The 15,912-nt window shown below is 43.6% G+C and overlaps 1 protein-coding gene across 2 annotated transcripts in view; it reads right to left on the bottom strand.

Moving 5' to 3' along the window:
* LOC137335363 (serine/threonine-protein phosphatase 4 regulatory subunit 1-like) overlaps positions 1-15,912 on the bottom strand; it is a 62,926-nt gene that overhangs the window by 23,812 nt on the left and 23,202 nt on the right. For both annotated transcript variants that reach the window (XM_068000696.1, XM_068000697.1), the window contains 6 exons: positions 15,360-15,506; positions 13,500-13,607; positions 13,003-13,068; positions 10,869-11,027; positions 10,185-10,318; positions 5,643-6,217 (listed from right to left, as the gene is read on the bottom strand). In XM_068000696.1, the coding sequence (XP_067856797.1) occupies positions 5,643-6,217; positions 10,185-10,318; positions 10,869-11,027; positions 13,003-13,068; positions 13,500-13,607; positions 15,360-15,506 (1,189 nt within the window). The remainder of the gene's footprint in view (positions 1-5,642; positions 6,218-10,184; positions 10,319-10,868; positions 11,028-13,002; positions 13,069-13,499; positions 13,608-15,359; positions 15,507-15,912) is intronic.

The following is a 15,912-nucleotide window of genomic DNA, read 5'->3' on the forward strand; positions in this document are numbered from 1 at the left end:
TAATAGAGTCAGCAGAGACAATCTGCTGTGGACTTCATTAAACCTGCTCACAAAGTTTCCCCACTAGTGGCTGAGCAGAAGGGGATGGGTCTGTGCTGTGTAGGATAGCTTTGCTCTCCCAACCAGATTAAAGTATCACTATGGAGAGTAGACGGTAGCACAAGTGGAACAACAACATTTACGGGGAAGCTAGACAAGTACACAAGTGAGAAAGGAATAGGATATGGTGAGAAGTAGTAATTAGAGTGGGAGCAGGCTCGTGTGAAGCATAAACGCTGAATAGACAGTGGCCTGTTTCTGTGCTGTACATTCTACGTAAAAAAATTGTTCAGAACAAAATTTGGGCATAAGATACAAAACCATAGACAATTGAACTTTTTTTTCAAAATTCATTCATGGGATGTGGGCATCGCTGGCAAGGCCGGCATTTATTGCCCATCCCTAACTGCACTTGAGAAGGTGGTGGTGAGCCGCCGCCTTGAACTGCTGCAGTCCGTGTGGTGAAGGTTCTCCCATAGTGCTGTTATGAAGGGAGTTCCAGGATTTTGACCCAACGAAGGAACGGCGATATATTTCCAAGTCGGGATGGTGTGTGACTTGGAGGGGAACATGCAGGTGGTGGTGTTCCCATGTGCCTGCTGCTCTTGTCCTTCTAGGTGGTAAAGGGCGTGAGTTTGGGAGGTGGAGACTTTAACAGAATATCAAAGGAATATATACAAGAAATAGTACCTACTTCATTAGTTGTCTACAATTCTAGTTTAATATTGATAGTTTATTGTCATCCACAGGAAAGCCTGGGATCCATATGTTAGTGGTGCTAATAGTCTGGGAGGAGGGAAATCTCTTGCTGCACATCTATTTCACAGGACTGATGACAAAGACACACTTCCTCTGAAATATCTATCTCAAAGCATTTTACATACAGAATTATTTGAAGTGGGGTTACTGTTATATAGGCAAACTAGCACAGCAAGGTCCCACAAACAGCAATGAAACAAATGACCAATTAACGTGTTTTTAGTGGCGTTGGCTAAAGTAGGAATATTGACCAAGTAACCAAGAGAATTCCCTGCCCTTCTCTGAATAGTGCCATGGTGATGTTTAACACCCACTGAACCGCTAAGCTTGGTTTAACATCTCATCTGAAGGACTGCACCTCCAATAATGCAGCATTCCCTCAGCACTGCTGGAGTGTCAGGCCAGATTAAGTGTTCAAATCCTGAAGTAGGGTTTGAGCCCAAAACTTTATAACCGAGACAAGAATGTCACCAACTGAGTTCAGCTGACACAAATGGCAAAACAGGAACGCTTTATACTCTTTAATATGGAGGCGAGTGCTTACCAATCACGGGAAGTGTGACACTAATGCTCACCTATTGAGGGAGGCCAAGCCTCAAGCCTCTGTGGGATTGGCCTGGTTACAGGAAGTGGAGTGAGTCATGTAAAGAAGCTGTGTGTGTGCGAGAGTACATCAGCTATTTTCCCAAGACACAAAATCTGGCTGGAATTGCAAACTGCTATGCACAATGACATGTTCCAAACAGCTATTTAAAACAGGATTACAGCCATGTCACATATGGCCAGGTTTGGGTTGACTTCCTAGCACTGCAAGGGTGCCAACATCAACTTATTGCTTTGTATAGACTGGGACAGCAACAGTGTAAAGGGCAAAGAGGGGGAGGAATTCCTGAAATGTGTTCAAGAGAACTTTCTGGAACAGTATGTTTCCAGCCCAACCAGGAAGGAAACAGTGCTGGATCTCGTTCTGGGGAATGAAGTGGGGCATGTTTAACATGTTTCAGTGGGGGAGGATTTAGGGAGCAGTGATCACATCATTAGGTTTAGAATAGTTCTGGAAAAGAACAAGGAACAATCAAATGTGAAAATGCTTAACTGGAGGAGGGCTAATTTCAGTGAGTTAAAAGGGGATCTTACCCAGGTGGATTAGAATCAAAAATTGGTAGGCAAAACAGTAATTGAACAATGGGAGGCCTTCATGGAGGAGTTGGTTCTGGTACAGAGTAGACATATCCCAATGAGGGGGGAAAGGAAGGGCATCCAAAGCTAGAGCTCCCTGGATGACTAAAGATATAGAGATTAAAATGAAACAGAAAAAGGAGGCTTATGACGAATGCAAGGTTCATAATACAGTAGAGAACCAGGCTGAATACAGAAAGTACAGAGGAGATCTAAAAAAGGGAATAAGAGGGGCAAAGAGATACTATGAGAATAGATTAGTCGCTAACATAAAAGGGAACCCAAAAGTCTTTGACTACCTTTTTTACTACTTATATGTTTATAAAAGGAAGTGTGGGACCGATTAGGGACAAAAAAGATTTTCTTGTGGAGGCAGAGGGTACGGCTGAGGCACTAAATGAACACTTCACATTGTTCGTCACTAGAGGAGAGGATTCTGCCATTGTAGCAGTAAAGGAGGAGTTGGTAGCGATACTGGATAGGATAAAAATAGATAAAGAGGAGGTACTTAAAAGATTGGCAGTACTCAAAGTAGAAAAGTGACCCAGCCCAGATGGGATGCATCCTAGGTTACCGAGGGAAGTAAGGGTGGAAATTGCGGAGGTACGGGCCACAATCTTCCAATTCTCCTTAGATACAGGGATGGTGCCAGAGGACTGCAAATGTTACACCCCTGTTCAAAACAGGGGAGACGGATAAAACTGGCAATTACAGGCCAGTCAGCCTAACGTCGGTGGTAGGAATACTTTGAGACAATAATCCGGAACAAAATGAATTGGCACTTGGAAAAATATGGGCTAATAAATGAAAATCAGCACAGATTTGTTATAGGAAAATCGTGTTTGACTAACTTGCTTGAGTTCTTTGATAAAATAACGGAAGGGGTTGATGAGGGTAGTGCGGTTGATGTTGTGTATATGAACTTTCAAAAGATATTTGATAAAGTACCACATAATAGACTTGTTAGCAAAATTAAAGCCCATGGGATTAAAGGGACAGTGGCAGCGTGGATACAAAATTGGCTAGGGGACAGAAAGCAGAGTAGTGGCGAAAGGTTATTTTTCAGATTGGAGGGAAGTATACAGTGGTGCTCCCCAGGGGTCTGTATTAGGACCACTGTTCTTTTTGAGATATATTTATGATCTGGACTTGGATATAATTTCAAAGTCTGCAGAGGACACGAAACTCAAATGTAGTAAACAATGTGGAGGATAGTAACAAACTTCAGGAGGACATAGACAGACTGGTGAAATGGGCAGACACGTGGCAGATGAAATTTAACGCAGAAGTGTGAAGGCTAGGGAGAATGAGGAGAGGTAATATAAACTAAATGGTACAACTTTAAAGGGAGTGCAGGAACAGAGAGACCAGGGGGTACATACACAAATCTTTGACGGTGGAAGGACAAGTTGAGAAGGCAGTTAAAAAAGCATATGGGATCTGTGCTTTATTAACAGAGCATAGAGTACAAAAGCAAGGAAATTATGCTAAACCTATATAAAATACTGGTTAGACCTTAGCTGGAGCATTGTGCTCAATTCTAGGCACCACACTTTAGAAAGGATGTCAAGGCCTTAGAGAGGGTGCAGAAGAGATTTACTAGAATGGTACCAGGGATGAGGGGTTTCAGTTTATGTGGAGAGAACGGGGAAGCTGGGGTTGTTCTCCTTAGAACAGAGAAGGTTAAGGGGAGATTTGATAGAACTGTTCAATATCATGAATGGTTTTGACAGAGTAAACAAGGAGAAACTGTTTCCAGTGGCAGACGGATCGGTAACTAGAGGACACAGATTTAAGGTATCGGCAAAAGAGCCAGAGGCAATACGGGGAAACATTTTTTTTAGCGAGTTTTGATTATCTGGAATGCGCTGCCTGAAAGGGCGGTGGAAGCAGGTTCAATTGTAACTTTCAAAAGGGAATTGGGTAAATACTTGAAGGGAAAAAAATACAGGACTATGGGGAAAGAGCAGGGGAACAGGACTAATTGGATAGCTCTTTCAAAGAGCCAGCACAGGCACAATGGGCCAAATGGCCTTCTTCTGTGCTGTACCTACTATGATATGGGACTTTTGGATACAGGCGGAAGTAGAAATGGTTTGAGCCAGTGGATCGTTTCCTCAGTCCTCACCTTTTCAGGTAAACTTCCAAGTTGGGAGCTCTACCCCAAAAGACAAATGTCATCAAGAAAACAGCAAACACCAAACTAGAAACACATGGAAGCATCACAAAAGTTTACCAGAGAAGTGCTGTGGAAACACAGACAGGGTCTAGAGCATGGAGTCCTGTGAATGGAATTACAAAACAAAAGGGACCAAATTTGATAGCTGATAACCCACGACGAGCAACAGAGCTCCAGCAGAACTTTCAGGAAATGCATTTGAATTTAGTGCTTGTATAGCCATTTGGAAATCGGTGTGATAGCACATGCATTTCCTTGTCTGTGCCGAGGTCACGGATCTCAGTTGGGGCACTAGGTGGAGATCTACAGTTAGCCTCAGTGCCCCTGTGATGGGGAGTGGGAAAAAAGTCAGGCAGGACTACTGCCTTCAGTGACACCCCTTCCCCCACTGGAAAGGACATGCTGTGGATATCCAGTAAGGGGCAGGATCACCCGTGACTGAGATGCTCCTCGTGATCCAATAGCCTACCAACACACTATCTTAGACTCACACATTGACCACTTGGACAAGGTACTGGAGGCCAGCAGTTCCCATGTAGCAAGTCAGCAGCTACAGGTGAGGAAGGAAGGGGGAAAAAATACATACAAATCATTTGGAGTCAGGCCGGGGGGTGGGGGGGGGAGGAAGAGAGAGATCTGTGGCAGAGTGGCAAATAAAATACAAAAGTAGGTTGTGCTGCTTACCTTCTGCTGCTAGGTGGTTTTTATGGTGGTGTTCCACCATAAAATGGACCACCGCCATAAAAACCACCTAGCAGTAGAAGGTAAGCAGCACAGCTTTAAAGGAAAAATTAAAAATATAGGAGGGGGAGGAGGAAGCGTTTGGAAGATAGGGCACAAACGAATTGCACAGTATAACAACACTGCACTAAAAATAGGCAACACTCTTCAGAGTGTTCTTTATTCTGGAGAACACTAGTAACCATGCGAAGGTTGGGTGCCTTGTATGGAAGTGTATTTCCGATTGGTGAGCCATTTGAGAGTTCCCTTTCCCCTTCTCAGTACGGATTGTGTCAGTGTATGTTCCCGTAAGTGCCATATGCAAGTGGCAGCATTCTGAAAAACATGGCTAGAGAGAATCATTTACACCTTTAATGCTGGAACTGATTCACAGGGATTTCATGGGGATAAGTTACCTTGGATAGAGGTGGGTTTTGTAACTTGTGGCTCATTCACAATAGGCCCAAATTTATTCAAAAATAATAGGCTGAAATAGCATGAAGGAACTTGATCCAAGCAGCTCATTCCATTGTCTCAACATTTATCACATGGCCAGTTTTAAACTAAGGCAGACTTTAGATGGATATGACACGAGTGTAAAATGATTTGTGAAAACTGTTAGAAACTAAATATATTCTTTTGCTCATTTTAAAAACAGTGCTACACACTTTTCATGCTAGTGAGAAGGGGTCCTCACAGTTTTAATGAAAGCTGCTAACCGGGTCTCTAACACACTACCCTATTGGAGCCATTATGTCAACTGTACCTTGGACATCAGGGTCATCCAGGTGAGCCTGTAAGCTTTCCAGCACCTTCTCCAGTTCACCACTCGTTGTGAAGCCTTCAGATAGTGTCCCTGAACTGGAGCCGACCCTCTGATCGCGCCTGTCCTCCTTGACCACCAACTGTAGCAGCTCCAAGTCAAAATTGATGTCGGGCAGAGGCGGGCGCCAATAAACGAATGAGTTAAACATGTCACCAGAGTGCTCCAAATTTACTGGAGGGGAAGTGGTGCAAATCCTCTCAGTTTCTCTAGTAATTGCTACCTCTAAACAATCATTCACAGAGACGCATTTGCTTTTAGCTGCTGCACGGTCCATAGCCGCCTGGTCACTTGATACAGAAACAAGGACAGTACTATTCGAAGGATCAGACGGCAGTATCTTCATCTGATCCTCATGGCTGCCACAGTTCGAGTTTAGCTGAGAGTTCCCGTCGGTCTCAGATGTCTCGCTCTGCTGAGGCAAGCTTTCCCCGCAGCTCGATTCCACTTTCCTTAATGAACTGGGATTTTGTAAAGTGCCTTGGTTCTGAATTTCAGACGAATCTCCGGAGGAAGCACTGAAATGAAAGGTCACGTAGCACATAAATGAATTAAAGCACTTTTTAAAACAAAAAGAGAACAGTCTGGCTTACTTGATGAGTGGATGCAGATTATACACCTCCCAATTTCTACTCTGGCACAAGGCATTTTTAACAGGGTTAGTTAGAACGTCAAAAGTAAACTTTATGGTACTGCACAGACATGATATAATTAGCACCGCACGCAGCACTTCTCATCCTCAGAGTCACCGCCACCCGATAGATTTGCTGACACAGATGGATCGTGTTACATGTACAGCCTCAAGAAGCAGTAAACTCTTGCATTAAAAAAAACATGGAGCTGGACTCCTGGTCTGAAAAGGGACAAGAGTTTCCCCAAGTTAAAGCAAATCAAATACTGTGTTTTCAGCGAGCAGCACCATGCTCTGGTGCTAGGTTCAGGGTTCTGAACGTATTTTAACACAAAAAGCAGTGAGGAGAATATTGGCGATTCAGGAGCTGAAGAATTATTTTTACTCCTGTTGTAATTCAGGTGTTTTTATGTAAGCTAGTCCTAATTTAGGTGCCTCAGCACCCCATATTATCCAGAGAAGTCAGCAGGTAACCTATTTCTCCCTTTCTCCCCCACCACACCATGCACCTAGTCCACTGGTTTACAAACTTTTCTGTGTGGGGACCCCATTGCAAATGGTGACACATTCCTGCAGACCCCATACAAACAAACATTGAGACATTACTGGGAGCCTTTGTCCTAACTTCGGAAAGATAGTGTCAGCTGGTCAAAGAAAAACAGTGCTATGGCAGCAGAAACTAATTATAAAAAAATCAGTATACAGTTACAAAAGTAACTCGTTAGTAGGTCAACAAATACAGATGGGCCGAAATCTGATGACCTCACAGACCCTGGTCTGAAAGCCTCTGCTCTAATCTTTCAAATACAAAAGCCTCCAGAAATCCTTTTCATTATCAAACAGCAAGCATAGGATCCAGGGAAGGGTAAAGCTGGTTAGAATAGACCGGATTATTTTTGCTTCTACACTGCACGGCACAAATATTTCACACTTAGCTGTGTGCTGGTAACTACATCACCAGTGTTAATCCCCCTTAGCGACAAAAATAGACATTTATTCATGCAATAGATGTGTGACCTAAAACATTGAGCATATTATGAACTACGTCCTAATCGAACATACCTGTAATTCATTCTCTCACACAAAAAAAAAATATATATTTTTTTTTAAAGTGCAGAAAGCTGAAGACTTCGGGACCATCTACATGAACTTAGTGAGATTTAGTTAAGTGTTTTAAAGATGCATTTGATAGGAATTTTACCTGCTACCCAGAACCAAATTACTGAGAGCTCAGACAGTTAAATAGAAACAAAAAATGTTGCAAATACACGTCAAGTCACCACCTGAAAGAGAAAGACAGTCAAGGCTGGTCTGGGAGCCTCTGTCAGAGTTCCGAAGGGTACCTCTTCTCGTTTCAGATACTGAAAGACTGGCTGCGCACTTCCAGCCTTTCCTGATTATTTCACACTTCCGGATTTATTTTTACTCAGAGTGTGATTCAGGTGTTTTTATATCAGCTAGTCCTCATTTAGGTGCTTCAGCATCCCATATTATCCAGCAGGTGACCTGTCTCCCCCCGGCTGTAACTATGTACGTCCAGGGTGACTTGTCTGCGAGATTTCCCCCTTCCAGCACTTTAAACGACACTGGTAAGGCCAGGGACTCAACCCATAGAGACACTGCAGCAAGAGCGTATTCAGTGTTGTTTTTTAAAAAATTAAGAAATCCAGTAAAGGGCGAAGGGGCAGGACAGCACCACGCCAAAGAGATGACAAGATAGATCAGGAATTACTGGGTAGGGAACTTCAAGCTAGAAGTTTAAAACCCTGAAGGTTGTTAAGGAATATAAAAAATGTGGATGAGTTAAGAGTTCCATAGTTTTGAGATCCCAGGAAACAATAGATTAGGAGATGATGTGGGAAGCTGTTTGGATTTCAACAGCGTAGAGAGCGAGACAGACTGCAATTATTAAATAAAATTGTATCTCAACAATGAAAAATCTGCATCACACGTCATAGTGAGATTACTATCCACTTAGAGACCATCTGAGCATTAACGTTCTATCATCCAGCTTACCAGGAACAATGGAATTATTTCTGTAGATTCATTGAAACTAATATCTCCAGTGACAAAATAACTAAACGCTGACTCAATTGCATTTTTAAAAAGCATTCATTTCTGATAAGCTAAAGGAAAATGGACAATTTTTCAGAAGATCAGACAACAAAATTATACACCAAATATCCACTAGTTTTAAATGCAGTATACTATGCTGACTAATATTCTCACTGTAACTACAAGTTCATTGTGCCCAATATGACTTAACATTTTTCATTTACAACTATTTAATTGCAATCTGGACTTTACTTTCTCATACCTCTCTTACACATTCATTCTTCCTCTCCTACTCCTTCCCCATTTCCCCATCTCATTCCCTTGCCTCCATGCACCCCATATAGTTACAAGCAGCAGTAGCTCTCTCTCAAACCAGAGCTAAGCCATTTAGCTTCTGCTGCAGAGGCCGGTATTGCTCTGAAAGTTTATGCTTGCTGTGGGAACAGTGTCACTCCTACTTTTCTCCTTCGCCAGGCCCCTGGTTGGTTTGTTATTCAAGAGCCAAGGGTGCGCAGCTGGTCCCTGCTGGTGTATTTACCCTAAAATCAACTAAATTACTTTATGTTTGAATAATATATTCGGTTAGCTCGGCCAGATTGGAGGGAAGGCTCCCTGTTTTATTGTGGCTGGTCACATTCTTTATATCAGCATCCCTCATGTCAGAACAGGTGAGTGAGTAGATGCTAAACAAAGCATTCAAAGAGTTGCATTTCAGCCACAGAAGAAATGCAAACAGCTCAGAAGATGCCGAAATGGCTGCCCGAGAGATAAAGCAACGGTCTCCAGAATTACTTAAGTTGTGGAACAACTTAAGTCGGTTCAGGACGGATTGACAGCGACAGAATTTGGTGCCTTAACCAGGATCGGGTGTGGAACCAAGTTACAGAACGGGACTCTACTTCTTTCAGAAGGAGTTCGGAGTGTCCCATCAGTGAGTTGCTGACAGATTTCAGTAACATTCTGCTGTGAGACGTATGACATTGAAAAGGTTCTACTTCAAACGAGCTGTATGAATAGAAGACCCAAGAATGCACAGTGTGGAATATCCAGCGTGTTCAACAAAAGGTGCTGGAGAGGCAGGTATAATACAATTAGGGATTCAGTGTGCTGCATCACAGAAGAGTAGAACATAGACTTCTGCCTGCAATCTCCTACATGACGAAGATGAATCGACCGTGATGCTTTGGGGAAGCAGCAGGAGCTTCACCACAGGTAGAGAACGCAATCCATTCTCATGCACCTAGAGGCTGAGCCCCCACAGTGGGAAAAGGGGTAAAAAAGAAAGTGAAATCAGTGGTACAAATTACAATAATGTCTTCTAAAGGCAAAATTTTCCTTTTCAAACAGCACCTTTAGATTGTATCGGAGTATTGTACACGGACAGTACAATATATTTGCCTTGAAGGATGAGAATAGCTTGGAGGGTGGGGAAAGAGGGGGGTACTATTATATAAAAAGGGACGATTACATTTAGCCAAGGAAAATAAAAGCTTCATCAAAAATGTTTTCAGTGATGTGTATGTGTGTGTCTCTGTGTATGTGTATTTTTTTAAATTCATTCATGGGATGTGGGCATCGCTAGCAAGGCCCGCATTTATTGCCCATCCCCAATTGCCCTTGAGAAGGTGGTGAGCCGCCTTCTTGAACCGCTGCAGTCAGTGTGGTGAAAGTTTGTCCTTTGTCCTCTTGTGTGGGAAATGGTTATTCAGAAAACAGCTTTCTGCACAAGAAGCAAGCAAGCATGAGCAATCTACCCAACTAAAGCCACAGTATAAGCACTGTCTGATCTGCATGCATACCTGACATCTGCAACGCTATTGTCCAGCTGTCTAATGCTCAGTGTACCATCCTCCTTGATATACAGGCCAGCGCTAGATGGGTTGGCAAAAGTGGAGATAAATGGACCTAGAGACTGGAACGCAGCTTGGCGGACCTGGCAGGGTCAACAAAGTTTCAGTAAATGGTTATCATTACGTTAGTGCACTCTTCAGATTTAGAAACATACGCGTCAAGTGTTACGCAAATCTCAGAACCGCAAACCCAGCTAAAAATCAATCAGTTTTAATGCAAGACCAAAATGGGTCATGTAAAAATTCTTTGCAGACTCACTTAATTAACCTACGACCAAGATCATCATGCCCATGCAAGGCCCCCCAGGGTTCTTCAGGTTTAGTAAAGGAATAAACACATACAGGGTAACTACTTTCTTCCAAATCTTCACCATTAAGTATATGGACTTAAACCAATTAGTAGCATGGTAACTGCTCATACAAGAGCCCAAAGTCGGCCCATTGATCTCCTTCGAACTGGGTGCATGATATGGCTATAGCAGGTGGTTATGCAAGTTATATTGCAATCGTGCTGTTCGCATTATATCAGAACACAAAGGCTCATCCACGAGCTTCAGCAAACTACCTGTTAAAATCTCTTTCCTAACACTGCTCTCTAAAACCATCTAGTGGTTTGCGCACTGTGGTCCTTACCCATCTAGAAGGGTCACTTATGAGATTAATGAAGAGTGGGGAGAGTTTGGTCCTACGGACCTCAGGTGAAACCGAACAGGAAACCGCCATGAAGCACTCCGCACATGCTTTCCGAATGCCCCAAACATTGTCCGAGCACAGCTGGAAGAACCTGGGGATCTGAAATCAAGTACAATTTTGTGTCAGACACTTAAGGACTAGGGAGCAGTTTAGAAACAGCTAGCCAATATTCTCTGTTTAGCTAGGACGCTAGTTATCTCAAATCAGCAGCTGCATTAGTGGGAAAACGCAATTCTAAACCTCAGAAGCTATCCAAATGTTGAATTACTCCTTTTCAATACACAATTCAACATCTCTTCCCATAGGCCACTGAGGCCTTAAAAGCTTGAAGGCCACAAATTTACACAGAGTCTTATCAAGTTTGTCAGAAAAGTTCCCAAGTACTTCCGATACAATGAATTATTCTGAAGTACAACCACTTATGTGCCTATCGTTTTGTGCAAAGCAAGATCTCACAACAAAGAGAGAGATGAATGTTAATCCAGTTTAAGAAGTGCTGGGCTGAGGGATGGCGCATGTTAATACAATACTCCCTTAGTGCTACACTGAAGTGTCAGCCTGATTACATGCTCAAATCCTGGAGTGGAGGGCTTGATCTAATAATCTTCTGACTCAGAGACAAGAGTGCTACTAATGAGCCTGGACATATCTTTGCACTATCTTGCGCTCACTGGTCAAAGTGATAGGAATGGAAGGAGTGATTCAGTACAGACACTGCGCCCCAGTGAGAGGAATGGAAAGTGTGATTCAGTACAGACACTGCGCCCCAGTGAGAGGAATGGAAAGCGTGATTCAGTACAGACACTGCGCCCCAGTGAGAGGAATGGTAGGTGTGATTCACATACAGACATTGTGCCCCAGTGAGAGGAATGGTAGGTGTGATTCACATACAGACATTGTGCCCCAGTGAGAGGAATGGAAAGTGTGATTCAGTACAGACACTGCGCCCCAGTGAGAGGAATGGAAAGTGTGATTCAGTACAGACACTGCGCCCCAGTGAGAGGAATGGAAAGTGTGATTCAGTACAGACACTGCGCCCCAGTGAGAGGAATGGTAGGTGTGATTCACATACAGACATTGTGCCCCAGTGAGAGGAATGGAAAGTGTGATTCAGTACAGACACTGCGCCCCAGTGAGAGGAATGGAAAGTGTGATTCAGTACAGACACTGCGCCCCAGTGAGAGGAATGGAAAGTGTGATTCACATACAGACACTGGGCCCCAGTGAGAGGAATGGAAAGTGTGATTCAGTACAGACACTGCGCCCCAGTGAGAGGAATGGAAAGTGTGATTCACATACAGACACTGCGCCCCAGTGAGAGGAATGGAAAGTGTGATTCACATACAGACACTGCGCCCCAGTGAGAGGAATGGTAGGTGTGATTCACATACAGACACTGCGCCCCAGTGAGAGGAATGGAAAGTGTGATTCAGTACAGACACTGCGCCCCAGTGAGAGGAATGGAAAGTGTGATTCACATACAGACACTGCGCCCCAGTGAGAGGAATGGAAAGTGTGATTCACATACAGACACTGCGCCCCAGTGAGAGGAATGGAAAGTGTGATTCAGTACAGACACTGCGCCCCAGTGAGAGGAATGGAAAGTGTGATTCACATACAGACACTGCGCCCCAGTGAGAGGAATGGTAGGAGTGATTCAGTACAGACACTGCGCCCCAGTGAGAGGAATGGAAAGTGTGATTCGGTACAGACACTGTGCCCCAGTGAGAGGAATGGAAAGTGTGATTCAGTACAGACACACTGCGCCCCAGTGAGAGGAATGGAAAGTGTGATTCACATACAGACATTGTGCCCCAGTGAGAGGAATGGAAGGTGTGATTCACATACAGACACTGCGCCCCAGTGAGAGGAATGGAAGGTGTGATTCAGTACAGACACTGTGCCCCAGTGAGAGGAATGGAAAGTGTGATTCAGTACAGACACTGCGCCCCAGTGAGAGGAATGGAAAGTGTGATTCAGTACAGACACTGCGCCCCAGTGAGAGGAATGGAAAGTGTGATTCACATACAGACACTGCCCCCCAGTGAGAGGAATGGAAGGTGTGATCACATACCATGTACTTCTCTGTTGCTTCCTGGCCAACTGTATTACAGATATCTCCAAAGTTAGTTGCGCACACCTTAAGAGGTAGAAAAGGGGGTTATATTGCCGCAACAAACCAAGTATCCGCCCCAATTTGATGGCATACACAAACACAATTTGTTTAACAGATTCAATACAACATTTACGTGCAGAATTTGTCTTTAACGTTTCTCAAAATATCACCGGGAGCTTGAAAGAATTCACAGTGATAAATGGAGGGTGCTGGAAATCAGAGTTCAGGACAAAGCCCATCCTTCCTTTAAAACGTGTTAACTTGTCTTTTCTTTTTCAAATGCAGACAAACCCACTCTGTATCTCCAGTTTTTATTTAAGAAACGCATTGGAAGTGTTTCGCAGGTTACCAGTTAAACTGGGTCACAAATGAAAATATGAGACGAGACCGTGTCAAACCACTACACCACAAGGTCCATCTATGGAGAGAGAGAGAGACATTGCGATCCTATTTACCTTACGAACATGGAACAGCTTGCCATCACTGCACAGCTCACAAAATCGAAATAGCAGCAAACGTTCAGTTATTTCACTGGTCAATATGGAGGCCATTTTACAAATTATCTAAGGCAACAGAAAGGGTTGTTAGAACGGTAGTGAACACAAACATGCACAGGAAACAGCCGGCAGTGAACATACACACACTAGAAACAACGGGCAGTGAATAATCCTGGTCGCATCAATATAATATCCTGGAATGTATAGTGTCACATACAGCAGTGGGTTTTCAACTGGCTGGCCACAAGTTCAAATCCCAGTAATCTGTGTCCAGTGATTTGTTCTGAAAACCTACCAATACTTACCTCTAATTGGTATCCATGAAAAAAAACACCCAGCATTTTATATTTACCATTAGTACTAGGCAAGTGAATTTGTTTGCCACACAGTTCTATTTACAAGACCAGGAAGTCTCAAGAGTGGAGATATTCCTGTTGTGCGTGTTCCTATCCACCTGCGTCAGGATTGTTCCAAAAGTGTAGACTGTTATGCTTTATTAAAGAGGAAGAAAAGTCCACAGCAATACTTTTTGTTCTAGATGCTTACAAGAAAGTAACTCGCTCACCTTCTAGCTCGAGTTGGGACTCCGCTCAGTTGCCCTGGTGACATGAATTATGGGGAACGCTCTGGAGCAGCTTCATTGCAAACACTCGGGCACATGACACCCAACTGTCCCGAAAGCCACCCAACCATGGGAGCCCGCGTTTCCCAGTCTGATTTCCTGGGGTTGGGACAGCTCTGGAGAAGTACCAAGGTCTGTTTAAAGATACGCCCCTCACTGCCTGCAATAGGGCTACTCTGGGATGCACCTGGAAATCAACATCACTGGAGCAAGGAGAGGGAAACCCTACCCGAGGGTCTCTACGGCTGTTAAACAGGTGACTTTAAAAAGGCTGGAATTATCATTTACGTCTATAAAAAGAACCTCTTGTAACAAAAAGCAGTGCCCATAAACTTTGCTCCACTTTGGTAGATTGCATTAACAGAGGTCATGTGATTTATTACATAGAATCTACAGCACAGAAACAGTCGGTTGGCCCAACTGGTCTATGCCGCTCTTTAATGCTCCACATAAGCCTCCTCCTACCCCTCTTCATCTAACCCTATCAGCATATCCTTCTATTCCTTTCTCCCTCATGTGTTTATCTAGTTTCCCCTTAAATGCATCTATGCTATTCGCCTGAACTACTCCATGTGGTAGTGAGTTCCACATTCTAACCACTCTCTGGGTAAAGAAGTTTCTCCTGCATTCCCTGTTGAACTTATTAGTTACTATCTTATATGTATGGCCCCTAGTTTTGGACTCTCCACAAGTGGAAACATCTTCTCTACGTCTACCCTATCAAACCCCTTCATAATTTTAAAGACCTCTAATGGGTCATCCCTCAGCCCTCTCTTTTCTAGAGAAAATGGAGGTGACCAGCTGTCATAATTCAATTTATAAACATGGGAGGTAAATGAGCTGGAAAAAGCATTCACTCAAAATTAAGGAATTCAATAACTGTATTGGAATGATGGGTTTATAAATCTCAACACTTAGCAAGCCCACATACCAGGGAACATTTGAATCTAGGAAGCCTTGGGGTAAATTTTCACCTTCATGGTGGAGCAAATCGCTCGTCCGATGAAATCAATGAGAAGATAGGGCAGACGATCGGCTCCGCCACATTACTTTCCAGGTGGTAAAGGTGAAAAAGACCCCCTCTTCCCCCGAGTCCAAGTTAGACCTCATTTCAAAAGCAAGGCTACCGTTGACAGTCATTAGACACATTCCAGCTCAAACAACGCGAGAGTCAAGGAGGCATTCCAGCTACTCACTGCCACAGCTTCAATCTTGTAGTCATCATCACTGTCCGGAGCCGTGAGATCCAGCAAAACTGGGCAGACCTTTATCTCTACGTCAGTCCTGTCTATCAGCTCCTGTTCCAGCAGTACCAGTAGGGCTGCCTGACTTGTTTTTCTAACCTAAGAATGAGAAAGGTGTAAAACTTTAATATTTAGTACCTTACCATTAGAAGTATCCAAGCTTTTGGTCCTTCTGAGTTGCTTAGGTTTGTACCATGGAACCACGGGGGCCACAGATAGTTGAAATCCACGTTCCAACTAATTTTCATATACTGCATGTTGTTGGAACCAACAAATCTTGGTATTCCAATTGAGGATTGATCCACCAATGAGGCAACAAGGTTAGGAAAAGCCCTTTCCAAACCTCTGATGCACAAAATTCAAACAGAACAAGTCAGTGAGCAGGAAACACAGGGAAGGAAGTTCCCCAAGGTTAGGTTGGGTTGACTCTCCGACCGCAGTTTGGACATTCTTGCCTTAAACTAATTTGAATTAAAGCATCAGACAAAGTTGTCAATTGTATGAT

This window comes from Heptranchias perlo, chromosome 19 (assembly GCF_035084215.1).
Source record: "Heptranchias perlo isolate sHepPer1 chromosome 19, sHepPer1.hap1, whole genome shotgun sequence".
Classification (NCBI taxonomy): Eukaryota; Metazoa; Chordata; class Chondrichthyes; order Hexanchiformes; family Hexanchidae; genus Heptranchias; species Heptranchias perlo.